Source organism: Charadrius vociferus, unplaced genomic scaffold (genome assembly GCF_000708025.1).
Source record: "Charadrius vociferus isolate BGI_N301 unplaced genomic scaffold, ASM70802v2 scaffold886, whole genome shotgun sequence".
NCBI classification, from domain to species: domain Eukaryota; kingdom Metazoa; phylum Chordata; class Aves; order Charadriiformes; family Charadriidae; genus Charadrius; species Charadrius vociferus.
This window is the reverse complement of record NW_009648791.1, coordinates 6,503-32,888: the sequence shown is the minus strand read 5'-3', so window position 1 is coordinate 32,888 and position 26,386 is coordinate 6,503. Positions and strand designations below refer to the sequence as shown.

General features: G+C 41.8%; 1 protein-coding gene across 1 annotated transcript in view; it reads left to right on the top strand.

Moving 5' to 3' along the window:
• Positions 1-21,493, top strand: part of ZMYM4 (zinc finger, MYM-type 4) — a 28,765-nt gene extending 7,272 nt beyond the window's left edge. Inside the window, exons 6-27 of the mRNA XM_009886809.1 lie at positions 1,236-1,410; positions 1,525-1,737; positions 3,059-3,209; positions 3,876-3,991; positions 4,122-4,394; positions 4,903-5,053; positions 5,328-5,500; positions 5,863-6,013; positions 7,644-7,784; positions 8,078-8,115; positions 9,338-9,482; positions 10,493-10,614; positions 10,962-11,133; positions 12,194-12,247; positions 12,377-12,556; positions 13,074-13,168; positions 13,720-13,891; positions 15,618-15,769; positions 17,115-17,226; positions 18,577-18,825; positions 19,430-19,559; positions 21,015-21,493. Coding sequence (XP_009885111.1) covers positions 1,236-1,410; positions 1,525-1,737; positions 3,059-3,209; positions 3,876-3,991; positions 4,122-4,394; positions 4,903-5,053; positions 5,328-5,500; positions 5,863-6,013; positions 7,644-7,784; positions 8,078-8,115; positions 9,338-9,482; positions 10,493-10,614; positions 10,962-11,133; positions 12,194-12,247; positions 12,377-12,556; positions 13,074-13,168; positions 13,720-13,891; positions 15,618-15,769; positions 17,115-17,226; positions 18,577-18,825; positions 19,430-19,559; positions 21,015-21,222 — 3,373 coding nt within the window. The 3' untranslated portion in view covers positions 21,223-21,493. The remainder of the gene's footprint in view (positions 1-1,235; positions 1,411-1,524; positions 1,738-3,058; positions 3,210-3,875; positions 3,992-4,121; positions 4,395-4,902; positions 5,054-5,327; positions 5,501-5,862; positions 6,014-7,643; positions 7,785-8,077; positions 8,116-9,337; positions 9,483-10,492; positions 10,615-10,961; positions 11,134-12,193; positions 12,248-12,376; positions 12,557-13,073; positions 13,169-13,719; positions 13,892-15,617; positions 15,770-17,114; positions 17,227-18,576; positions 18,826-19,429; positions 19,560-21,014) is intronic.
• The last annotated feature ends 4,893 nt before the right edge of the window (positions 21,494-26,386 follow it).

Sequence of the window (26,386 nt, the reverse complement as noted above, 5' to 3'; positions counted from 1 at the left end):
AAAGTTTGTGTTCATTTGTATTATTATCTCGAAATCAGCAAAAGGAGACCTTGTGGCTTACGCTTTAAGTTGTCATATTACTATACCATCAACTTGAGGCAAATAAATAACTTTGCAAACTGATTGTGCTGCAGTCTGTTTATAGAGGAGAATTATTCATATGTATTATTTTTAGTTATGAAAGTTACTTTGCAAAAGGAATGCTGCTTTGTTCATCATTTCTTCAACAACAGATTTATTGCTTTCAGTTTTACAAGGTCAGCTGAACTTAAACTTGAGACTTAATTAATTATTCTTTTCACTTGCTGTCTCAGTGTGAAAAGGCCTTGTAATAAACTCTAGCAGTCTTGGCTGTAATTTGTTTTTCTTCTGCTGAAGAATGGTTTGCCTCTGAGAAGACAAGTGAGAAGGAGGCATCCTTCCAACCGACAAAATCATATAAATATTTCCTCCTAGTTTTTTGACCTAGGGGCTTTGAAACTTTTCTGTGAATGACTGTTTCAAAAGAGAGAAGAGATAAGGAGAAAGTTCAGTTTGTTAAACCCAGCAGCAAATAAACATAACTATAGATGGGAGGTAAGAGATGGAAAGTTCCAATACTAGTCAGACCATTTGGGACTGAACTAGGTGGTGACTAGAAACTGTGACCTTTCATTTTTCCCTTTTTTTTTCCCCCCATTATGATAGGTATTTTCATTGTTAAAGGGAATCATAACACATAGCCTGCTTTCTAATTATTTTTTTGTAGTAAAGACTGTGCAAAACGGTTACCTTTTCCCAGTTCCTTTTGAAAAGATTTAATGATACAGCTTAATGTATTTATAGGCCACTCCTAAGTCCAGGTACAAAATGTTTCACAAAATATCTACTTGAGAATTGTACTTAACCAGGGTGGTGAGGCACTGGCACAGGTTGCCCAGAGAGGTTGTTGAGGCCCCATCCCTGGAGGTGTTCAAGGCCAGGCTGGAGGTGGCCCTGGGCAACCTGGGCTGGTGGGAGGTGTCCCTGCCCAGGGCAGAGAAGTTGGAACTCGGTGATCTTCAAGGTCCTTTCCAACCTAAACCATTCTATGATTCTATACTTACATTACTTAGATGAGCAAAAAGAAAAGCTTTAAATTAAATTAAGCCACCATCTTCTAGAGAATGTTTAGCCTGCAGAAAAAGAAAGGACAACAAGTTGACATGAAACCAACATTAATTCTTTGTCTCTGTTTGTTTTTCTTTTTTCCATAGAGACATTCTAAATCCAAAGGATGTAATCACTGCCCAGTTTGACAATACAAACTCCAGTAAGGATTTCTGCAGCCAGTCTTGTCTTTCTACGTATGAACTGAAAAGGAAACCTGTTGTTACTATTCATACTAACAGCATTTCAACCAAATGCAGTATGTGCCAGAAGAACGCAGTGGTAATTGCAAACTTCTTTTTCCTTTGAATTTCCTTTAGATTGGGACAACTTGCTGTCTGAGATGAGCATACGTATTCTTTGTATTCTGGTTATATATTCTTTCTTTTCTTCCAGATTAGACACGAAGTGAATTACCAGAACGTTGTCCACAAGCTCTGCAGCGATGCCTGCTTCTCCAAGTTCCGCTCGGCTAACAACTTGACCATGAACTGCTGTGAGAATTGCGGAGGGTACTGCTACAGCGGCTCTGGCCAGTGTCACATGCTTCAAATAGAGGGACAGTCAAAAAAGTTTTGCAGTTCAGCATGTGTGACAGCATACAAGCAGGTATATTTTGACCAAATATTAAAAATATGTCCTTGATTAGATTTTGAGTGTTTTAAGAAATATCCGATTTATTAGTTGATTATTTCAGTTACTATCTTAGTCTAAGAGAACTCCTTTTGCCATTTGCTGCTCAATCTCTGCCCAGACGTGTTGCTTTGTTTCCTTTACGGAACTGGCCACCAGATTATCCCAGTGTGAGAGAAGACACAGAGGGGCCACTCAGCAGCAGATGACTGTGACTTTTTTCAGCCTTTGAGATGCTCTCCCTGTTTGAGTATTCTCTACTAAATTTTAGCATTTGAATTAAGTGGAGAGGAAAAGTAATAATTAGTTGATAATTTTGATTATAATTTTTAAATGTTTCACATTTTAGTTTTGATTATAATGGAGCCTCTTAAAGAGCTGAGCAGTTGAGAGAATCTTAATTTATTATAACAGCTCAATTATTTTTGACTGACTTATTTTAATGCAATTACTTTAGGAAAAATTGCCCTCTGATAAGATAGTGTAACTTCATTTTGTGGCTTGACTCTGCTGCCCCATTATTCAGGCCACTTAGGCCAAGAACAGCCTAATGGATTTAAAAAATGGTAAAAGTATTTCATCCAGAAAATTACCTACAACATTAGTTGTCCTCTGAAACAAATCTGGAAATTAAATTAAATATCTGGAAAGGAGAGGGATTTCATGCTGCTTTTGCATCTCACATCAAAAGCTCATACATGTTAGTCTTCCTAAAAATACAGTGTGTGCAAATCTTGTAAGTCTTACCTATTTTTTATTGATTTTTAAAAAGCATTCAACTCAATTGTCGGATATGTTCTCATAGTTTCTGGGGTTTTGTGGGTGAGAGAGGAACCTCCTTCTCTCTGTTTCCTTTCTCATCTGTTAAATGGGAATATTGCTTGCATACGTAGCTGATGTATTAAAAATCATCAGCAAAATGTTGCTTCTCAGCAAAAAATGTTGAAGTCGTCTGATACAAGGTGCTTGGTACGTGCTGGTACAACACGTAGCGGTGTTTGCACTTGGAGGCCTTTGCCCTGACAGCCTGGGTACTGCCCAAACTGGTCTGCAAAGGTAGCGCTTACCCTGAACGAGAGACAGCCCAGGTCTCAGGTGGTCTAAGTGTGAATGCAGCAAGCCTACTGGAGACCTCCAGTACGTGTATCTGCATCATAAACAATACAGCTGTAAAATATGTGCTGTTTCAAGTGCACTGGCAGTCACTTCCATACACATTTGACATGCTAGTGATTAATTTCTGTGTTAATAAGAATATTAAGGTTCAAATGAATGACAGATTTCCACGTTTCCACAGAAGTCAGCTAAAATTACACCTTGCACGCTGTGTAAATCTTTGAGATCTTCAGCTGAGATGATAGAGAGCACAAATAACTTGGGAAAAACCGAACTGTTTTGCTCTGTTAACTGCTTGTCAGCGTATAGAGTAAAAATGGTTACCTCTGCAGGTAAGTTTATCCTTTTACTTCTTTAGAAGCATAATTTCACGTAGCTCATAGCCAAACTTAATTTGTCGTGAAAGTTAAGGCTGATAACCTTTTTTTGGGGGGTGGGAAGTGGCGTTTGTTTTTTTTAAACAGAGGTGCTGAGATGGGAACATAAGTACTTTCTCCATAGATAAACCTAACAGTGACAGGACAGCCATTTCAGCTTTGTTTTATGAGAGCTTAAACATGATAATAAACCTTAATCTATTTTCTGCTCTTGCAAGTGCAGCTGGTGGGTTTCCCGGCGAGACAAATCCACTTCTGTGGACATATGCCATACCACCGCTGTGACTGTTCTGCCCCTGCTCTCCGGGGTGATTAGCTTAGTTACCTCTGCCTAATGTTGCATTGAGCTGGGCAAATGTATTCACAGCTATTTTTCTTGTAAAATAGAAAAATGCTTACTGACATCCTAGGGATACTGGGAGATTAATTAAAGGATCTGGCAAGCAACAGGCACCGCAGCTGCAGTGTCTGTCTCTGAATCTGTAGAAACTTCGTCTTGGGCTTCTGTGTGTACTTTGGCGTGTCATTCAGATTCTCTGTTTTTGTATGCACAGTGCAGAATTATCTGCAGTACAACTTGATGTTGCATAAATCACTTTTTCTTCTCTCTTTCACCCTCAGGTGTTCAGGTTCAGTGCAACAGCTGTAAAACTTCAGCAAACCCTCAGTATCACTTGGCTATGTCAGACGGGAGCATACGCAATTTTTGCAGCTACAGTTGTGTAGTAGCTTTTCAGGTGTGACACCTAGGATTTCTTCTTAGCTTAATGAATAGAACAATAAATTGATGGTGTAAATATCTGGGATGCGGGGTAAAATATGCAATATTGTAAAATAAAGTCTATTCCTCAATTTGTTTTCCTGCAGAATTTGTTCAACAAGCCTGCAGGAATGAACTCCTCAGTGGTACCTCTGTCGCAAGGTCAAGTCATTGTAAGCATTCCCTCGGGGGCCACGGTATCGGCCGGTGGCACCACCTCAACTGTGTCCCCCAGCTCCATGAGCAGTTCAGCTGCAGCGGGTCTACAGAGGCTGGCTGCCCAGTCCCAGCAAGTCACTTTTGCCCGCCCTGTTGTAAAACTCAGGTGTCAGCACTGTAACAGATTGTTTGCAACCAAACCCGAACTGCTTGACTACAAGGTAATAAAGACCAGGGCTTTTCGAGCTCATGTTTCTCAACAGAAACCCAAGAAATTGTAGCTTATATGCACTGGTCTGTCAGTACTGCTCTGTTGCTTACTGTGATCTTCTATGGAGGAATTTAGAACTGATTTTGGTATCGTTTAACCATTATCAAAATTCATACTGATACTAGCTCTTTGATTTTAAAAACAGAAAAAAAAAAAAAACCCAAACAAAAAAACTCCAAAAAAACCCAAACCCTAGGATTGCCTGGCTGGGTGAGCACGTTCCCAATTCTTGGTCCCAGACTTGATCCTTTAATTCCAAGACAAAACACATTGGTGAGGGCTTTCCGCAGCAAATTGTGTTCTCTTTGTTATAAAGCTAAATGGGGAGACTTACTTGCTAGTGCTTTCTGTTGTTGATTTCCAAGGGCAGAAATATGCTTCTGAGTTTATATTAACTATTAAAATGTATTATCTGGGATGTGAAGCATTGAAACCCAAACATTCTGGCTGTGTTGCAGGGTAAAATGTTCCAGTTTTGTGGGAAGACCTGCTGTGATGAGTATAAGAAGAGGAGCAGTGTAATGGCATTGTGTGAATACTGCAGAATTGAGAAAATTATCAAGGAGACAGTGCGATTCTCAGGCATAGATAAAACATTCTGTAGTGAAGGTAAGAAAGGACAAGACTGTGTCTCAGATGAATCAAGTTGGAAGTGTTTTGCCTTGATGTTATTAGTGATACTAAGACAAACCTAATCTTTTTAGGTTAGGAAACTGGTTTTTAGGTTTAGAAACACAGAACTTTGTTCACACTTTGCATTTTAATGGTGTGTTTCAACAAATTGTTACAGATATAACTAAATATAAGAACTAGAAGTGCTGAGAAAATGTCATTTTGGTATTGAAGGATGCTTTTGTTTTCTTGCTATTTTCTCTTCTTTTAGGTTGTAAACTGCTCTATAAACATGACTTGGCTAAGCGCTGGGGAAGCCACTGTAAAATGTGCAGTTACTGTTTACAGACTTCCCCCAAACTGGTCCAGAATCACTTTGGGGGGAAAATGGAGGAATTTTGCTCAGAGGAGTGCATGTCTAAGTTCACGGTTTTGTTTTACCAGGTAAGCACTATTCTCCCATAGCGAATATAAACATGTTAGCAAAAGAGCCTTTGTAAATTAGGAGCTGTGTGAACTGCCTGTAGTTGACTTCTGTGTCCATGGAATATATTGTGTATATGGGAGAGATGAGTAAATCCTTCGCTTTTAAGTACCGGTTTTCTATATAGAGAAAACCTGATATGGGTTGTGGGAAGGCACACACTGAATATTCTGCTGTTTTGCATTACACTGCAAAAATGATGCAGTCTTACAGATTGCTTTACACTGTATTTGCTGGGCAGGGTGCAGAGAGGTTTTTATACACGTGCTCTTTGTTGCTGTTTACGAGTGTGTTTAATTTCTCCCTCATTCTGTTTTCGTAGATGGCAAAGTGTGACGGTTGTAAGAGACAAGGTAAACTCAGCGAGTCCATGAAATGGCAAGGCGAGATCAAGCATTTTTGCAATCTGCTTTGTATTCTGTTGTTCTGTAATCAGCAAAGTGTTTCTGACCCTCCACCCCCAAACAACACAGGTAAAACAGGCTGGGAATAGTATTGCCTTTTGGTGTGCGTGATTGGGATATGAACGTTTGTTTGGAAACTCGAGTCTGTGAACTTTTTGAGATCCACCCTCTCCTGGGGGGCTCCCCCATCGCCATTGAATGGGCTGGTTTAGATGTCTGTTTTACTTCAAACAATTTTAAACTTCTGCAGGTATGAGATGAGATTGCTTCATATACCAAATCCACATTGTGATTTTAAGGAAGATGAAACAAAAGCACTGAATTTTCAATCACTTTCATAAAAGAAAGGCCCATTTTATTGGGCTAAAATGAACTGATACCTATTGAAGACATGTTAAATACTTAGCTTGCCTCCCCTACTTGGTAAGACATAGCCAGATACAGTAGAAAGTTAACGTCCATTTAATAAAAAAAAAATCAAATGGTGAAATTAGTAGACTTAATGGTTGTAAATACAACCTTCCATATATACACTTCAAATAGCCAGTTCTGTGTAGTCTGGAGGTATATGAAGAGTTACCATTTCTATGTCATTGTATTGATTCTTGAAGTATCAATGCCAAGATTAATGTGCGCTGTAGCTCTGTCCTTGCTCATTATTTTGGCAGGTGGAGTGGGAAGGAGGGTGGGAGTGAAGCCCACAGGAATAGGAACTGTGAGTTTCTGTAGGGAATGAAATGCAAAGGGAAGAAAGGAAGAAAAGCCCACAAAGACAGGAAGAGGAAGCGAAACAGAGGGCAGAAATAGCACTGATCCTAAAGAGGGGCATTATCTCCCACTGAGTGATGGTGACTGCAACAGTAAGGTACCCAACAAGCAATAAAGAATATTCACTGGAAGTTTATAGTAGGCGCCAGGCCACGTTCAGCCCTTCGACTTTGTGCACATCTGCTGCTTGCGTGGGTGGGAGCAGTTTTCCCTGATTAAGGGCAATATACAAGTAACTTTATACTTTCAGGCCATACCTATACCGTGTGACATTCCTGGTCTTGTCGGTACATTTGGCTGTTAGTGGGGACAGCCAGAGCCATGGTGGCTGCTTCTCCAGAAGCGTGCCTGCAACTTCAGCTGAGGCAAGAGTGCAGCGTGTTGTGGAACTGCCCTCCAGGCGTCTCTCTGAACTGGGGGCTGCCAGGGTAACGGAGTGCCTCAGAACAGTAGTTTTTGATGAAATGTGGTCATTCACGGTGATGTGTTAACAAATGGTGCTTTCAGATGGAAAGAACCTAAGAATTCCTCTGACTGTGAGATCCTCATAAAGTTCACCTCGTTCGTTATTTGTCCGGATCTCGACAGCCTCCTGTACTGTGTATGTTGGGTACCAAGCGCAGCGAGGCATCCAGTCCTCCTTGTCTCCTGAGTGCTGCTGTAGTGCACATACTACTACAAAGAGAAAGCTGCTTTGATGCTATGATGACCTTTTGAAATGTTTCAGTGACTGGAAAACAGCTTAACTTTGCTGGTGGAACCAGCCCCTATCTAAACTGAAACGCCGCAGTTTGGCACCTGCATTCCCTTCTCATGCAGCAGTAGGCTTTTTCATTTGGAGATAAATCTGGAGGGTGGGTGTTGCTTCAGAAATGCCACTTTATAAATTATCTTATGCTTTTTTTAATTTTCTTCTGTTCGCTCTGTCCAGCAAACCTTTCTATGGCACCAGCGTCCTCGTCAGGCCCTCCTTCTTTGAGAAAGGACTCGACCCCTGTCATAGCAAATGTGGTGTCCCTTGCAAGCACCCCTGCTGCCCAGCCTACAGTTAACTCCAACAATGTTTTACAGGGTAAGACTGCTGAATACGATGCCTGTATTGTTAAATCTCTATTCCTGAACATTTATATTTGCTGAGGGATCTTTTCCACTGAGGACAGCAGCCACTTCTTCATTACGCTTCACATCCGTGCGGATGGTTACAGTCTTGTCCTTCCTTTACCTAGGGATAAATAATGACTTAAATTTATGTACATAGACCAGGGAATGAGGTTTAATGGGTATCCTTTTTCTTGACCTCAGCAGAGTATGGGTTACGGTCCTTGATGATAAGTACACAGGCTATTGTATGTTTTTTCTTCACAGGTGCAGTCCCTACTGTGACAGCAAAAATAATAGGAGATGTAAGTTTTACGAGAGACTCTTTTTCTCACTTTCGCCCAGATTGTATCAATAACAAGTAAAGTATCCAAGAATTTTGCACCGTCATTTTGTAACTGCTTGTCCTAGTTGTGATGGGGATTTAAAATTCATCCAGTTTGCAGATGCTTTTTTTAAAATGGATAGAGCTTGTATGGTATAAAGTCTTTTTGTGTCTGCTGACAAATTGATTAGATGTTTTAAGGGGAAGCTTGTCAAATTGTAGCTCTTGGGATGGCTGTAGTTCTCAAGCAATTCTTGTGTGGCTTCTTGTGTGTACTTGAGGATACCTTTTGTGCCCAGAAGTGGGATGTGATGTCAAAAGGACTAGCGTGGGAGGAAGGGGACCGGCGTGAGCTGCTGGGGCTGACCTGACCGAGCTCTTGCAGCTTAGCGTTCCTTCCCCAACTCCCTAGTAGTGTGGTAACGGAGCTGTGGGGAACCATTGTCAACGCTTATCTGTGAATAACTCCTAGAGTTCCTATTCTTGAGCAATTTGAGGTATGTGGTATACACCTTGCAACTCTCTTAAAATACGAAGATTTTATTAGGTAGCTCTTAGGTTCTGGAAGACTGACACCCTTGCTTTTAGCTGAAGTGTCATTTATGGATTAGAGTACGAATTTTCCCTAATGAAGCAGATCCTGTGCTTTGAATGCATGACTGAAAATTACAGTTAGCAGGACATGACGTTACTACGAGCAGGAATAGTCAGTCTGTGTGCAATCAGGAAGTGCTACTGATACTGCTAGCCTTTGTATTAATTTTTTACTTTTAATTTCTTTCCAGTAGTTTCACATCAGTTTACTAAGTTTTTTGGTTATCTGTAGCAGCCAAAATTTTAGTCATCAAAAGTATCTTAATATAAGTCCTCGTTAGATCCTTGCTATCAGTAAGATTCCAATGTCAAAAGTTTATAGAGGTTATTTGACTACAGAAAACAAACACACTTGCAGATTTGTTCACTGCACTGCTAACGGAAAAAAAAAAAAAAGCCTATTGTTTGATTAAAATAAATTGAGGTAAAGACCAGAAAGTGCCAAATACATTAGCGAGCTATTTTTGCAGTATTTTTTAAAATGATCATTTTTGTCAGTAAGGACAGTTTTAAATTGTTCAACCTGCCATAGTAGAGAACTAATACTAATCTTACAATATCCTTCAAACCAATACTGACTCTGCCCTGGTTTGTGTTTTTCCAAACAGGCTAGTACTCAGACAGATGCCCTAAAGCTGCCGCCGTCCCAACCACCCAGGCTTCTAAAAAACAAAGCATTGTTGTGCAAGCCAATCACACAGACTAAGGCCACCTCATGCAAACCTCACACACAAAACAAAGAATGCCAGACAGGTATGTATCTAATCTACCCGTTTTATAAAAGTCTGTATTGCAGTTGAGAGAGTAATGCATGATTTATGTAACAGAAAATATTTTGTAATATATTTTAAAACCTTAAATAGTTTTCAGATTGTCTTACGGTGTGTTCCAAAGAGCAGTTTGCCTTACAGATGTAAACCATTTGCCATTCTTTGAAATCCTTAAAGCTTCATGTGTGATGAATCCTGAGATCTGCTTTAACTCATCTTTATGTGATCATCTTAACTGTGGAAAATGAAGTGCGATAGTTAAGTGACATGCAAAAGGCTACAGAGGGAACTTGTTTTCCTCAGGCCAGAATTTGTGAGTCCTTAGCTCTGACAGCACAAGCCACGAGAGCAGAGTCATTTTAGTAAGTGCATGATTTCTCAAAGATTGTTTCAACTCTTACTTTCCTTTAATTATTAGATACAGATACCAAGAACCTCTGAAAATTAAGTCCCTATTCCTAAGATAATTTCATTAGATATCTATTTGCTCTAAGGTCCCTCTCTGAGCAGGAGGAAACAGAAACACCTTCACAGGCTATTACATAGTCCAGTCTGTCACTGAGGAGTGTTTTTTTCATCGTTGTTACTGTAGGAGGAGAGTATCATCTACTGTTGATGTAAACCTCTTAATGAGGAAGATGAAGTAAAGTGGGAAGATTGTAGTTAGTTTTATAACGGTACCTTCTCATGGTCTAGTAGTTACTTGTGAGATAATTGCAATAACACATCATTTGCCTGGATGTATTTAATACTTATTTCCACTCTTCCCTTCCAGTATTCATGTATAGGGACACAGTGCTGTTTATTTCCAAACTCTAGTATTAATACTTGTTACAGCAATCCTAAAGTGAAAGGTGACTGTGAACCAACACGCGGTACTGTGCGCGCTGAGTTACAAGCAGAAGTCCAAACAATTATCATGGACGCTCTGGAGTGTACTGGATAGTCATATGGTTAAACAATTTCTGGTTTGTTCTATTTTTGGTGTAACAGAAGAAGAAGAAGAAGTTCAACCCCAGATCATTGTGGTACCTGTTCCTGTACCAGTGTTTGTGCCAGTGCCCCTTCACCTCTACACTCAGTACACACCAGTTCCACTTGGGATGCCAGTACCTGTAAGTTATACTTCAGTTCACTAGAGAACTGGTTTACAGTCTTGGTTCTGAACAGGACACAAAGCAGTGTCACTGGGTTTTGTGACTAGTCATGCAAGTGGTATTTGCAGTCCTTGAAGCCATTTCTATCCTTATCACATCATGTTTGGTTAAACATCATCACACGAAACTACCAATTCGTGGGGTTATTGCGGAAATGAAACAAATTGTCCAGTGTGGAGCGATTTTTAAATTAAATTTAGTAGTCCTAAAATATATGTAAGATTAAATGAGAGGAGTCGCCTTTGTGTATTTGCTGTTTCCCTTCACCCCCAAACATGCTCTAGTATTTTCCCTGTGTTCCATAGGTACCAGTTCCCATGCTCTTCCCAACGACCCTGGATAGTGCTGATAAGATCATTGAAACTATTCAGGATATCAAGGAAAAGATTCCCACAAATCCATTCGAAGCTGATCTCCTTCAGATGGCAGAAATGATTGCAGAAGATGAGGAGAAAGAAAAAACACACTCTCATGGTGGTATGTGATGTTTTTAAAAAGAAAACTAAATGCAGCGAGATGGGGGTCCTCTCACCACGGAAAATAGGTAGAGAAAAAGATGTAGGGTCTGTCTTGGCTGCTTCCCCAGTATGCATGCCAAGTTAAATGGTCCTGTTGCTTACCAACATTTATTTTCCACACTGAAAGTGTTCATGCAGGTGAAGTGCCAACCTAGGCAGGACTATAATGCTTATGTCATGTCTCAGCAATTTTGATGACTTACTCTTTTAAAATGAGGTGGCCTTCTGGGAATTCAGCTGAACTGTGTCTTTGGATGTAATTTTGTCTCTGTGTACAATATTCTGTTCTTTGTTTTGAAAACATGTTTTCTTTTGAGATTAATTTACTCTTGCTCCATAGTTCCCACCTCGGGTGCTGGTTATACCTGCACCTTTCTGAAGCTTTTGTAATTTCACAGAGGTTTACCAGTCAGTATTCACCAGAGTTATGCTTAGCGTAGAACCCATGTTAGATACTGAGCACTGACAGTGTTTAAATGTCTTTGCATTCCCTTTCCCTGATCCTAGGTGCTGATTTGACTTTTGTTGACAGTAGTAGATTGCTGGAGGTAGTAATCTCCAGATCAGTACATCGTGCATTAGCAGAAGGAGTCAAAATCAAGAAGAGAGAGCAGCTGTTTTACAAGAGTATTTTCCTGTCAGGCTTTTTATGGTGAATTCTTGGAGGGTGATGGAGGTTAGAATGTGTTGGATAATGATCATGCCATGTAATAAAAGTGGAACAAGCTTGAAAAGAAATGAACAAAATATCTTACTTGTCTACAGATGACTCAAATAACAAACGTGGAGGGATGGAAACATTTGGAAAAGCAAACATGGGTTAGTTCTGCATTTCTTTTTCTCCCGTAACAGCATGACCAAGGTAGAAAGCTGTTAGGAGAACACTAGTGGAGGAGAAGAGGCATCATGTGTGTTAGTATTATGACCTAATAAATAGGTTTTTGGTGTTCAAAGTATTTTGTATTAGTTATGTAAGCTTTCAGTCATTTGTAGATACAGATTTCCTTCTTTTTCTAAAGGATCTCAAACATCTGAGCATGAGCTCTTCCTGGACCCCAAGATATTTGAGAAAGGTCAGTTGAATATTTTTATTTGGTTTTTTGCAAATGGATTTTGACCCTGTTGCATTTTTTTCTTGCAAGCTCCTCTTTTTGTGTGCCCTTTTCTATGGCACATGGTGTATCTGATCACTCTTATTACAGACCAAGGTAGCACTTACAGTGGAGATCTGGAATCCGAAGCCGTGTCCACTCCACACAGCTGGGAGGATGAGTTAAATCACTATGCCTTACGATCGAATGCCCTGCCAGAACCAGATCCAGAGCTGAAGCAGTTCTCCAAAGGCGATGTGGAGCAGGACCTGGAGGCAGATTTTCCGTCAGGTCTGTATAATGTGAAGAAAAACGCATTGTTGTATGAGAGTGTGCACAATTTTCTGAGTAAGCGTTGTACCAGCAGTCTGCTTATGAAGGGCATTTAAAGTTTCAGTAATATATCAGCTCTACTATAATTAGTAGATTACTATTTTAAAAATACTATTGCTATCTTTAACGGCAGCATTCTACAGAACCCCCGACAGGAGCAGCAGGTAACCTTGCTTGACTCCTTTGAGTGATCACTTTGTGTCCCTAGATACAATCCATGTGAGTGGTGCAGAAGAATATCAGTTTGCCTGAATAAGTGCACCTACTGTTTGGGGGGGGCTTTTTTCCTTTTCTGAGAATTTACTTTCTTTATACAGAAGGTACATATATTGCCTAGTGAGTCAAAGATAAAGCATTATTTGAACATAGAGGTGTGATTGCCAACTGTAAGGTATTCCATAGTATCTAAGTGACACTTCTACCTGGGATATTAAATCATATAATTAAACTCTTAATGGTGTTGATTTGACTTCAGACGCATTTGACCCTCTCAGTAAAGGACTGGGTTTGCATTCACGTTCACGAGCAAGACGGAGACATAGAGATGGCTTCCCACAGCCAAAGAGACGGGTAAGGAAGCACTTGTGGAACACACGTTCCTTCCATTTGAAGCAATAACATTATGTGCATGCTGATTCTCAGAAGTGAAAAAATACTGCTCCAGGCTGAAAATGAGAATTCGATTTAACCACGCTGTATATTTTTTCCCGTTCTGCTATATGAGATAAGATTTTCTTTCTTCCCCCTCTGCAACTAGGTAGAATGAATGCTCTTTTTAGTGCAGAACATTTTATAGATCTGTATCGTTTCAAAAAGCTCCAAAAGAGATGTCTTGTAGTGTCATAATCTACACTTTTCTTGTGTAGCTAGAGAGGAATATATTTCTGTGCATATTTATCACAGTCAGAATTACTGTATTTTATTGCACCTTTTCTGTAAAATGTGGCTAATATTTGTCCACATATTAGAAATACATATATATCCATTCAGAGTCTGCCATGAGAGTAGGATTTTGTTATCATGTCAGCATAATGGCCTTTATATGTGATATCCAGTTAGGCATCCATAGATGAAGAGCTTGTTAAATGTGTATTTGTTTTGATTTGTTTGTTTGCCCATAGGGACGAAAGAAGTCTGTAGTTTCCGTAGAGCCCCGGAATCTGATGCAGGGCTCCTACCCAGGGTGCTCTGTCTCTGGCATGACCCTAAAGTATATGTACGGGGTAAACGCCTGGAAAAACTGGGTCCAATGGAAAAATGCACAGGAGGAACAAGGGGACCTGAAGTTTTCAGGTGAATTTTTCTCTCTCAGTGGAAACAGAAGTACTTAGTTGAAGAGCACTCGGCACGATATGTTGTTCAAATAAAAATTAGGATTAGATACTACTGAGTTTTAAAATATCCATGAGTGGAGAAAGGATTTTATGGAATACTCTCTTACGTCTTCTCATGCATTTAAAAATCTATTACATTCTTAATTGATCTGTTACCTATTAAGACAGGCTCTAAAATACCAGATTTCTTTTCAACATCAGAAATATTAGTCTTTTAGCCTCCACTTCGCATTCATTTGCATGTAGTAATTCTTCGTTTGTAGAGGAGATGCTTTATGCAGCTGCAGAGATTTACTGATCTATTATCAGGCTGTAATTCTACATTGGCAACAGTAACTTGGCCCCATCTTTTTCATCTGTAGCTAACGCATTCACGAAGTATTTGTTTGTCAGCATAACTGTTTGCTGTAAAAAAATTGTGTGCTACAACGTTAAAATCTTAACACCTTATTTCTAGGCTTCACAGCCGGAATGAAACTTTCCAAAAGTGTACCCATTCCATGCGGCACCCTGCCTGTAATTAACTTTAAAAGACATGAATTGTTCATTGTATCTCACTAGGGTGACAGCTAATAATGACAATATGAGTGTCACTTTTGTTTGTTTTTCTAATTAGGGATTATTTTATTTTTTTACAAAAGCACAGCAGTCCTGGGATTTGGCAGTGTCTAACTCCCTTTTTCCCTGGTCTCAAATCTGTCTTACATGCTTGCACTGAGAATTTTGTGGGCAAATTTTCAGAGTCAGGCTGAGAATTTAAGTTAGGAATATAATTGAGCTTTTTGGGGATGGCGGGGAAGAGAGCAAACGGTATAAAATACTTCTGCAACGTTAAGAACTAAGTGTGGCAGCGCTTATATAAGAAAGATCCCAAAGGGAAAAATTCTAATTGGAATGAGATCTGCTTTTTCCTCTCTTTTGGAATTTTTCTTGTCATTACGTGAGAACAGCTGGGTTTTGTTTCCCAGAAGAAGAGTCATCCCATGAGTTACTGTGTTTTCTTCTCGTGGCTAAGGGAGCAGATATTGCAGTCGGTTCCAGGAAACCGTGTCCACCCCTACCCCTGCCAGAGAGGTTCCCGGCTTAGTCCCAAGCAGGCTCTTCTCTATGGTGTGGAGCGGTGAGCCTGGTAATTTCGCTGGGGCTTCTTTGATCGATTGATGCTCTGCTAGCTCTGCTTCCCTCTCCAAATCCCGTGCACGGCCCTTTAAACTCTTTATTCCTTCTCCCTTTAAGGAATAGGCTGCTCTCAACCCCCGTCCAGAACTATTAGGAAACGCTCGAGATCTGTCTCGTGCTCAGGATTCCCCTGAGTCCGGCTGTAGAGGTGGAACCTATTTCTCAGCCCTCCCCTGCCAGCCTTGAGTACACACAGCCGTTGCCGCGCCACATCTTTGGGTTCAGCAAAGTACCTAACGTTTAAATGTCTCAGCTTTACGTACCTGCAGCCTTATTACTCAGTTGTGGCATTTCTACTGGCTGGGCATGCTGATGGTTTGGTTTTATTGGCTAAATCCTCATTTAATTGTTAGCCAACTGATAGGAAATAGTTCACAAGCTTACTCATACAGGGTGCTTCAGGCATGAGATAGAAGATTCAACAGTTCTGCCGCATGAAATAACAAGGAAGGTGTGAAGATTTAATCTGTTGAATTTAATTTTTCTAATAATTTTCTTCGCCACAGTTCGTCCTGTGAAGCTCAAGGAGGACATTCTCTCATGCACTTTTGCTGAGCTGAGTTTTGGCTTGTGCCAGTTTATTCAAGAGGTGCGGAGACCAAATGGAGAAAAATATGATCCTGACAGCATCTTATACTTGTGCCTTGGAATTCAGCAGGTAACTCGGAGAATTAGGGCGTTGCTGGGAAACTTGCTCTGGTTATTTATGCTTGATATCCATAGTTCCACCTAGCTGCTTGGTTTTTGTAGAGGAGGCAAGAATATATCTTTTTTGTGTTTTATTCTTAGTCTGTCTTAATCCCGTATTTGACTAATTTGTCTGGACCTTTTTATGATTGGAGTGAATGAGCTGCTTCCGTTGGGAGGAACGTGGCCTGGAGGGCAGGGTGTTTCTGCCTGGGCAAATCTTGGCACCTTTTCTGTTCTTTTCATGCATAGGAAAGATTTGCAGAAACCTGAGTCTTCTCAGAAATGCTTTATGGTGGAATGTTTTAGATCTAAAATAGTTGCACAATGCTCTTCTAATTTGCAAGTTTACATGGCAAAGGTTACCCAGCAAGGGCTGAGCTCCTTCAGTGTCTAGACAGATACCTGTTGTGTTGGCAACACTTACAGAAAAATACAATGGGAATAATAGCGTTGTAATTAGTGAATGCTAAGGGTGATGTAACGAGTCCTTGCTATCTGCCTGTATACAGCAGTTTGAAACAGTTACAGTACAAACCTAGAATAATATTAAGTTCTGTTGAAAACTCAGTGTCTCAGTTCAGTGTATTTCTGTTAGTGACTTTTTTTTTAGAGTAGCCTATTTGTTCCTTTCCTTAAGCAGTCATGTGGAGATAAAGAATCAAAAGCTACTGCTAATATAAAACCCATCATTTGACTAGGCATGGAATTATCTTAATTATTATTTTTCCTGGCTATGCTTGAAAAAAATGTAGAGTTGTAATTCAAAGTTGCGTTGATGAGGTCTAGTAGTATCAGCATTTTTTGTGTGTTCCAGTTTTGACTAATTTATTGATACACGCTCCTGGCCTGTAGAAAACTTTTTTAAATTGCTGCTTTACAGGAATTTAAGGGACTTTCACCCTGATGCTGTAAGTCGAGCTGTTTCAGCAGCCTGGTGCTGGGCCTGTGTCTATTGTCAGAAGGTATAAGCACATGAAGTTCTTTTGAATAGAAGGGTACTCAATAACTCTTCTGGTTTTGATTAGGCAGCCTTTTTACAAGAATATTTGACGCTTAGAGGATGATAATTTTTCAGAAAACAGCTCTAGAGTTTGGAATATTAAAAATAATTCTTGCCTAGATCTCTCATTTCATATTGGGCAGGTCCCAGTCCCTGCAGAAAATTTAATTTGGTATCTTACTGAAGAATTCAACAGAGTGTTTTGGACCGTAAGACACTGGGACATCAGAAAGGAAAAGCGTCTGATGTCCTATATCTTCTCTGCAATGTTATATAATCACAAACTGTATGTCTTCCTTTTTTTCTCTTGTAGTACCTGTTTGAGAATGGTAGAATAGATAACATTTTTACCGAGCCCTATTCCAGGTTTATGATTGAACTTACAAAACTTTTGAAAATCTGGGAACCTACAATTCTTCCAAATGGTAGGACAATTATTTTGTTTTGTGTAGCTGCATGACAAAGTCATATCATAAATTAATATATTTCTCAATGCCATGAAGAAGAATGTGATCTGAGGCATTCACCTTAGTCGTCTCTTTCTCCACCATGTAATTGTTTGTGGTAGACTAGCATCATGGTTTTTATGTCTGTCTCTACCAGTTACAGATTACACTTAAATATATCTTTGCCCCTGGTCAATCTCTCAACTCCTTGGAAAGAAAGGTTTCCCATTCCTGGAGTCAATGTGGTAGTTCTTGTCTTCCATCAAGTTTTAGCTAATCTTTTTGAGTACAGGTAGCCAGAATTGCATATAGCATTGGAGATGAGTTTCTGCAAATACTGTGTGCAGTTGCACTGGTATTTCCCTGTTGGTACTAGAAATACTCCTTCTGATAAATCCAAGGATCACATTAGCAAATCATTGGACTCTTGTCTTGAATCCTCAATTCCAAGTTCTTCTCACCTCAATCACTTCCAATTTAAGAGTTCCCAAATTCTGGAGATACTTTTAATTGGTCTTCAAGTAGGATCATGCCGTTTGTAAAGCTGGACACCAGCCATATTAGTACATAAGATCTTTTTCAGAGTATCAGTGAAACTTGAATGATGTTGGCAACTCCATACGTGGATCTACGACGAGCTTTTCATTTAGAAAATGAACTTTTTATTTAATACAGAAATAATCCAATTACTTATAGACCGCTGCGTACAGTGTTATTTTTTTTTCCACAACAAATCTCTTATAAGCCCCGTATCTCCTTTTCCTAATTGACTTATGATAATCACCATGGGCTATTTCTGTATAAAGATGGTACATTTTAAACTCATGCTCCGTGTCTTAGGAATTACACATTTTTGCAGGTGGCTGACTGTGGTTCAACACAGTCAAATGAGAATTTAGTGAGCTTCCGCTGGTGTCTGCGATCTTCCTCTATATCCTCTCCATTCTTCAGGTGTTGGAAGATCACGCTGTTCCACAGCTTGGTTCTCCATGCTCCCTCTTATGTTCGTGCACCCCGTGTTCTTGGTTTTATCGGAATTACAATTGCTCATGATAGGCCTGAATTGGACCTGATATGCAGTTCATTAATGCAGAAGGTTACTTGAAGGAGGACTTACATGCATCTCTGGCAAAATCTGCCTACTTAATGTTACTCGTATCTGCCTTCCCACCCTGCTCATGTACGATGCTTTCATTGCCTTTGGAAAATTCTGAAAATCTGCTAGATTAGACACAGCCTGTAAGAGCTGTTCGTTTGTAACTGAATGCAGGGACAGCCCTAAAATTGCATAAGTAACCCTCTTCTTTTTTCTTTGCCCGTTGTCTCTAGGTTATATGTTCTCGAGAATTGAAGAGGAACACTTGTGGGAATGTAAACAGCTGGGCGCATATTCCCCTATCGTTTTATTGAACACACTTCTATTCTTCAACACCAAATACTTCCAACTAAAGAATGTCAGTGAGCACCTGAAACTGTCCTTTGCCCGTGTTATGAGACGCACCCGAACTCTGAAGTATAATACTAAGATGACATATTTACGTTTTTTCCCACCTTTTCAAAAACAAGAGGTAGAATCAGGTAAGTGCATGCTTTCTGATCAGCTGAATTTTGGCAATCGTATTTGTATTGTCTGCTCCTTGTTTTAAAAAGGACTGGGGAGAAGAATAAGTTATGCAGTAAGCAGAGCTATGAATAGTTCAACTTCTGCTGTTATCTTGTACGTTTTCAAAGTTTTTTCATTTTTCATTTTGCACATGAGTAGGGACTACCCTCTTGACCTCAGAGGCAAAGAAATAGAAATTGTTGTCTGTGGGTATTTTTGGTATTTGGAAAAGGGAAGTCTTTGACCCTCTTGGCTTCTTCAGTTAATAGTTCCAGTGTGTTACATGAATTCTGCTTTATTAAGAAAAAATATGTCCTCCATATTTTTTCTGCTAGATACTAGTCCTAGCTGATTTCTAGAAGAGGAATGGGCTGTGGACAACCTGTAGCGCATGCAATCTTTTGCCCATCCAGCAGATCAAACCAGTTGACTTGGGAAGTGACAGATAATCAGTTCCAGTAGTGTGTTTCTGTGTGCTGCGAAGTCGCATCAGACTGATGCTTGGCTAAGTGACCAGGGCTTCTTCTTGAAAGTGCTGTTGTTCACTGAACTTCTCTGTTGCCATTTTTGTGCGTTCAGATAAATTATCTGTAGGCAAAAGGAAACGCAGTGAAGATGAGGAGATTGCAACGGCAGTGGAAATGGCTGAAAATACGGATAATCCCCTGCGATGTCCAGTCCGACTTTACGAATTTTACTTATCAAAATGGTAAGTGACAGAATTTGATTTTTGATCTGTATGTAGACTAGAGCAGGCATTTGGGCAGGGATCCCACTCAGACCTTTTGTGCCTGTGCTGTGGGCTCCTCTCTCCAATTCCTAGTCCCCCAGTGGGCATGGAACCATGCTGACAGGACTTCCAGCATCAGCGATGCTGCCAGGCTCAGGTAGTATCTGTTACCGGTATTGAGTGAAGAGTAGGGTTAGAGAGAGAGATGTATTCTTTACATACCCGTTTACACATCTAGAGGGTGTAAACATCAACGGGGGCATTACTTCAGTGACAATGGCATTCTCATCTGCTTTAATTACCAAACAGAATCCTTCTTTTGAGAAGCCCATAACTAATACCTTGACATCATGTTCCTTGTGAAAGAGGGCAGGAAAATTGTGAATTAGGTGAAATTGCTGATAGCTTTTGCCTGCTGAAATGTGAGATTAACTTTTATTTAGGAGTTAGAAAGGACACTATGTAGCAAGGACATAGATATCAGTGATTTTTTTCTCCTGTTTCTATATAAACTTTAGTTAGATCGTTGAGCAGGTGGAATATGATGTTCTTCTCTTTTCAAAGAAAAAACACATGCAAAATGAAACAGCGTCTCATTAGCGTCAGCTCAGACTCAAACAGGTCACCCTCCAAAAGGCAGCTACTGAGCTTACTACAAATAGTCCCGTTGCTTTGGCAAAGGGGTGCCTAGCATCCGTCCTGACTCTCTTCCTCTTCTTACCTTCCGTGCCTTCACTTACATACTATTAGAAGCCTTTAGCTGTCCTCGGGCTGGGAAAATGTTTTCATGCTTCTCATCATATATCAGAGCTGAGCCCCTGCAGTGGTGCAAGCAGCAGTAAAAGTTCACTTCGCTGTTTTAATGTGAATATTCCAAAGCCAGGCAGGAGGGGTCCTTGCTCTAGAGGACTTTGTGTCTTCCTGCCAGAGCCTGAAAGCTGCCTCAGGGTCAGACGGTCAGTCTTTTCAAGCAAATGGGCTTACCATTCTGCACCGTGAGCAGGCAAGCCAGGATGGAGTTCTGCTAGCTCTTGAACGTTCCCTGTGCCAAAGGACACAGCAATTCTGGAATACTGGAACCAGCTTAATTCAGAGATTGAATGTCAAATGCATCTATCATCAATCATATCAAGATGCTGATTCCATTAATTGGATGATACTGCGATTGAAGAACCACGTTTGTAAAGAAATGACTCATTTTCTTTGTTTCTTCATAAGCAACTAATGCTAAGTGACCTGGAAACAACTGTTCCTTAAGTTGAAGGGGGCAAACCAAGTCACTAACAAAAAGATTTGAATTACACTGTTTAAATTACCGTGATGTCATCTCAATGTAACTTCCCTTTTCTTTGCCGTTTCTTCTTAACGTTTTTGTGACTAGGACCATTAATGCTGCCTTCCAATAACATGCTCTTCCTCTCCTTACGTTGACAGTTCTGAAAGCGTGAAGCAGAGAAGTGATGTATTTTACCTTCAACCCGAGCGCTCCTGTGTACCCAATAGCCCCATGTGGTATTCCACATTGCCAATAGACCCCGGGACCTTGGACATCATGTTAACACGTATTCTTATGGTGAGGGAGGTACACGAAGAACTTGCCAAAGTCAAATCAGAGGACTCTGATATTGAGTTATCAGACTAATTGAAGTGGGGTATTTTCCTTTGAGTACACATCAGAAGCACCAAACTGTGAATACGTCCAGCCTTTGGAAAATGTGTATCAAATAAGCCAAGATAATGTCACCTACAGGCATATTTTGAACCACAGTGGATGTACAAACTGGAACTGGAAGGAAGCAAGCTGTGTAAGCTTCAAGAAACAACGTCCTGTGGCACCGATAAATCCTCTGAACAAATTCAAGATGAACTAACCTGTTTGAATGGTGCACAAATCCTTTATCTGTTTAGGATTTTAAAAAGTTGTGAGATATTTTTAAGGAAAATGGTTGTGTAAAATCTACCATAGCAATGTTGGGCATGGAGAGCTAGACTGTGGCTCACGTGGCTTCTCAGCCTGATGGCTGGCAGTCCTTGCTGCCAAAGAACACGTGGAGATCCTAGAGCTCTTCACGAGGACAGGAGAAAAAGTGGTGGTATTTAGACAGACACCTTCCGTTACAAATACACGTACACATATGCTTTTATAATTTTTTTGAAACTGGGATCAAATGTTAGGAAGGCAGAAGCCGCTGGCGTGTCTGCCGGGGAAGCTCTCTAAACGGTCTGGCTGCTGTTAAATGGTCGCACGGTGCCAGAATCTAGCTCTCGGTCCGGGCTACTACCAACGCTAGCTCTGTTCGGTCTTCGTCGTGGAAGAGGTGCTGTAGGTCAAACTTCAGAGCAATCATGTTACAGGACGAACATTTCTGGGGTATGTACAGGAGAGTGACTGTCCTGGGGTATGTGCAGAAAATCCCTTACCTAGCCCAGTAGCTCTGCAGTCTGTCGATATAATCTAGCAAATACTGTGGTGCGCGGAAATTTTTTTTTCCCTTAAGGCAGCTTTCCTTTCTCCTCTTTCCCCACTCCTATGTTTTTGGTTATTTTATAAGGCGAATCTGGAGGGCCTTGTCATTTCAAATGAAAGATCCATGCACTCTTTCTCTTTCCACCTTTGCAACGCGTGCAGTGTTGTACAAAGGATGCAGTATTACTTTTGACAACAGAACTGTGGTAGAAAATTACCATGTGTGTTTTTTTCCCATCCCACCCAAAGAGATTTAGTCATAGTGTTGGAAATCGAAAGAGATTTTTTTAAGGCTTGGCTGTTACTGCGTCTTTTTGAAGAGAAGAGCTCCCACGTTGTGTTTAGAGGACAGGACATTATCAGATACTGTCTGTATCTCCGTTTTCTCAAGCTATAGATGTGTGTTTCTGATGACCGGTGGTCACAAATTCATTGGAAACCCAAACTATTTTTAAAGAAGAGAATTGTATGGTTTTTATCTAGCTCTGGTCAGTTATCCATCTTCTGTAACAGGGGTCTGATATTTGATCTTGTCACTAAAATTTCAAGAGATGAAAATCAACAGCCTTGATTTATATTTCCTTTTTTTTTGTTTTGTTTGGTTTTGGTTTTTAATTATTTTTTTAGCAGTAACAAAAGTAATTTAACAAAAATAAAATCAGAAAGTAGTCTATTGACGTTGTGTACTCGGTAGTCCTGTCCCTGCCTGTAACAGATTTCACTGATGTATTTTTTAATACAGAAAACTATGTGAAAAGTAAACCTGCCCCTGATTCTGTCTGATCGAAGCCCATCTGTGTCTGTCATTTCTGATCAAAGATAACTGCTTTCTCCACGTCCTGGCCTGGCGCTCCCGGGGGAGATCTTTGGGCCGTACGTACCCTGACAGCAAACTGCCCGGGCACCGGCAGGCTGAGGGATGCTCCTGCGGGGCCGTCTCTTGTTCTCTCCACACTAACCTGTCCCTCCCCGTAGTTATATGACCTAGTGCAATAGCAGGTGCGGTGTTTTGCCTCGGGATGGTTGATAGAACGTTTCGGGCTAAATAAAATCATTCCGGCAAAATTAGTGTAGAGGTCTGTAGGGGATAAAAGAAACCTGAGCTCTGTCTGTAGCACAGAGGTGTGCCCAGAACCTCGATGGCAGTGGGGAAGGATCTGGGAATTCCGGCATTTCCTGGGTGTCCCCTGAAGAGTGGGGCCGTCCTTGGCTGCACAGGCTGCCTCCTTCCCTGCCGCCCCCAGGGAATAAGCGAGGCAGCAGTTAGGAGAGGCTGTTGGGAGGCAGGCACCCCACGGGGTGGGGATTGTCCAAAAAATAATACCACATCTGAGGTTTCCCTTAATAGACATTAACAGAAATATTCCCATAAAGTAGTGTATTTGTATCTTATGAGTGACGTACTCATTTTTCTTTCTCTGAAGACCCTCACTCTTTCTTGTCTGTGAACACTTTCACATACATTAATTTTTTCTGGGTGCTTGGAATGAGAGATGTTTGCCCTTCCTCTTCTCTCAGCAAGGGAAGACAAATGCTTTGGGGCTGGACTGGCTGAGAGCAAAGTTGTGGGACATTGTACTAATACCTTTTACTCGGCGGCTCTGCGGTGAGAAAGGGTTCCGCGCGGTTCGCTGAGACAAGGGACAGCACACGTCGTTTCGGTTTCAGTTTCTCGGGTCAGACACCTTCTGCCTGGAGGCCCTTTGGCCACCCCGTGCATGGCCCGGGGGGCGCCCGGGCGGTCTTTGCCCCTCCGGCGATTCCCAGTCTGCCCAGCTGGAGCTCACGCTGACTTGCAAGGTGGATGATACTGAAGGATTACAGTGTGTTTATAGGTTATGCACGCAGGGTCCCGGTTCCGAACGCTGAGATGAAGTTGCTTATCATGAACATACCTGAAGCATTTGCTGACCGCGTAGCGATGTTTATTACTTTAAATATTCTTTTAAGGAGAAAAATCATGTTGTAGTCTCGGTGTGGGCAGAGAAACAACAAAGAGGAGTGTGAGAAAGAAAAATAGAAGATGGTGCTTCCTGCTGACAGGGTCTCTGTCGCCGTGCCTCCCCGCTGCTAGACACGCGTGTAACTCCCCTTCACTTGAGTGTGAGAAAGAAAAATAGAAGAGGGGGCTCCCTGCTGACAGGGTCTCTGTCGCCGTGCCTCCCCGCTGCTAGACACGCGTGTAACTCCCCTTCACTTCCTGCGGGAGGGATGGCGGCATCGCTGCGCGGAGCAGTTGCGGAGTGTGGAAGTGAGCGTGTGGTGTGGCTCCTTACCCATTGTCTTCACAGTGCTGGCTGCTGACACAAGTCTTCAGATTTTGCAGAGATTCTTGGTTAAAACGCTTCTGGAGTCCGGCTATTACCTCTCGGCACCGGCAGTTCTCTCTGCGAGGGGTGCTCGGTGGGAACCTGCTGCTCTCTCCCGGCTTTGGTTGAGCAAAGAAGGAAACCGGTGGCACGTTGAATGCCACAGAATTAGGTGCAAAGAGAAGTTAAAGTATCTTATGAATTATTCTACCCGCTACTGATCTGAAAGAAACCCCTGGATTTCTCTGGCAGTGGTCTTCAGCCGAGTCATGGCTCCTCGGAGACTTAAATTAAACGGCAGCGAAGTCATTAATTTCGTGTTTTCCCAGGGCGTGCTCCCACAAAGGCACGGCTCCACCGATGTCATTTTAGTGCCAGGGTCACAGGAGGGACTCTGAAAGTGCAATAAAGTCTTTCGGTTTTGGTAACGATCTCAGTAACTCTTCTCAGTCCCTTGAGCAATAGTTTCAGTTTGCCTTAAGAAAAAAAACCCAACAGAACAAACGCCGGTGTCTAAAATCCGTACAGTGCTCTTCTCAAACCACCGGCACCGTGCTCGCCGTCCAGGCTGGAGTTTTGCTCCCATCCGCACAACAGGTTTCCCCCTCTTTTCCTTTCACGTGTCATCCATTTTAATCACGCCTAACAGAGCACAGGCCAAATTAAGATTTGCTGTCTGCTATTCCGTAGCTGCTCGTCAGCAGCGTGGCCCCTGTAGCACCATCAGCCTTCCGGGATTTAAAGAAATAACAAGTTTTGAGCAGTTGAGCTACTGAGCAGTCTTTGTTCCTTTCTTTTGCAAGAGAAACTACCCGGTTTTGAGGATGGTGTTTTGTAACCGACTGTGAGCACCAAAAATGCGTAAAAATCATGGCGGAGAAAGTCTAGAAGGAGTTTTAGGAGCGATGGAGCCGGGTGGGAGCGTGCTGCGCTGCTGGTCAGAAACCCGGCTGGCCTGGCTGAGGGTGCTGTGCTGGAGCAGGCGGGGGCCACCCTGTCTCATCTCCCCAGTTTTGGCAGGTGAAATGGCCGGAGTAGTCCCCGCTCGATCACCTCCTCGCTTGTCTCACTGCCGTCAGCTGCTTGAGAGGAGTCCGTCCCAGCGTGACGGTGGTGGGCAGGTCAGACTACCTCTGCTTGTCTGTCTTGCAGGTGACGAGGAGCAGAACGCGTCGTTTAGGAACAGAAAACCTCATCTTATGTCAGACGAGGTTTAGATTGGATATTAGGAAAAATGTTTTCACTGAAAGGGTTATTAAACATTGGAAGAGGCTGCCCGGGGAGGTGGTGGAGTCGCCATCCCTGGAGGTGTTTAAAAAAGGGTAGATGGGGACACGGTTTAGAAGTGGTTTTGTCAGGTTAGGGTAGTGGTTGGACTTGATGAGCTTAAAGGTCCCTTCAAACCTCAGCGATTCTATGGTTCTTCCCTGGGAGGAGACAGCTGGCTTGCCAATGGCGGGGAGAGGGGCTCTGCACAATATTGCTGCGTTTCTTCAGAAGTTGACTCCAGCCCTTTTTTTTTAGAAGGTGTATTTTTTGAACTAAGAGGGGAAATTACTCCTTTACGCTGATCCCAGGCATGAACAGATGCACCCCAGCTTCATCCCGTGGCTCCCATGTCAAGCCCTACCGCCTGGCTGAGCCCTAAGATCTCTCTTTTCCATCTTCAGTTCCCCCCCCGCCATTTCCAAGAAGCATTTGATAACTTTTCCGTTGTGTTGTGCTTTATGAGGAAGCTGTTTTGGACGTGGCGGGGAGAGCGAGTACTAACGGCATGAGCGGTGGCAGAGGAGCCGCTGGAGGACGTGGGAAGGGTCTGGGCGGTGGGATGCTCCTACCGCGTCTGGGCTGGTTTGGGCAGGTGAGCGATTGTACGCGGCAAGAGCCTGATATGAATATTTAAGCGTCTAGGTTTCATCATCTTGTATTCAAAGAATCTCATTTGGATGCTATTAAGAAAAATTAGTGAATGTGAGCATGAGTCACAGATGGGACAAAGTTAGAGAGAACCCGAACGCAGAAGCGGTTCA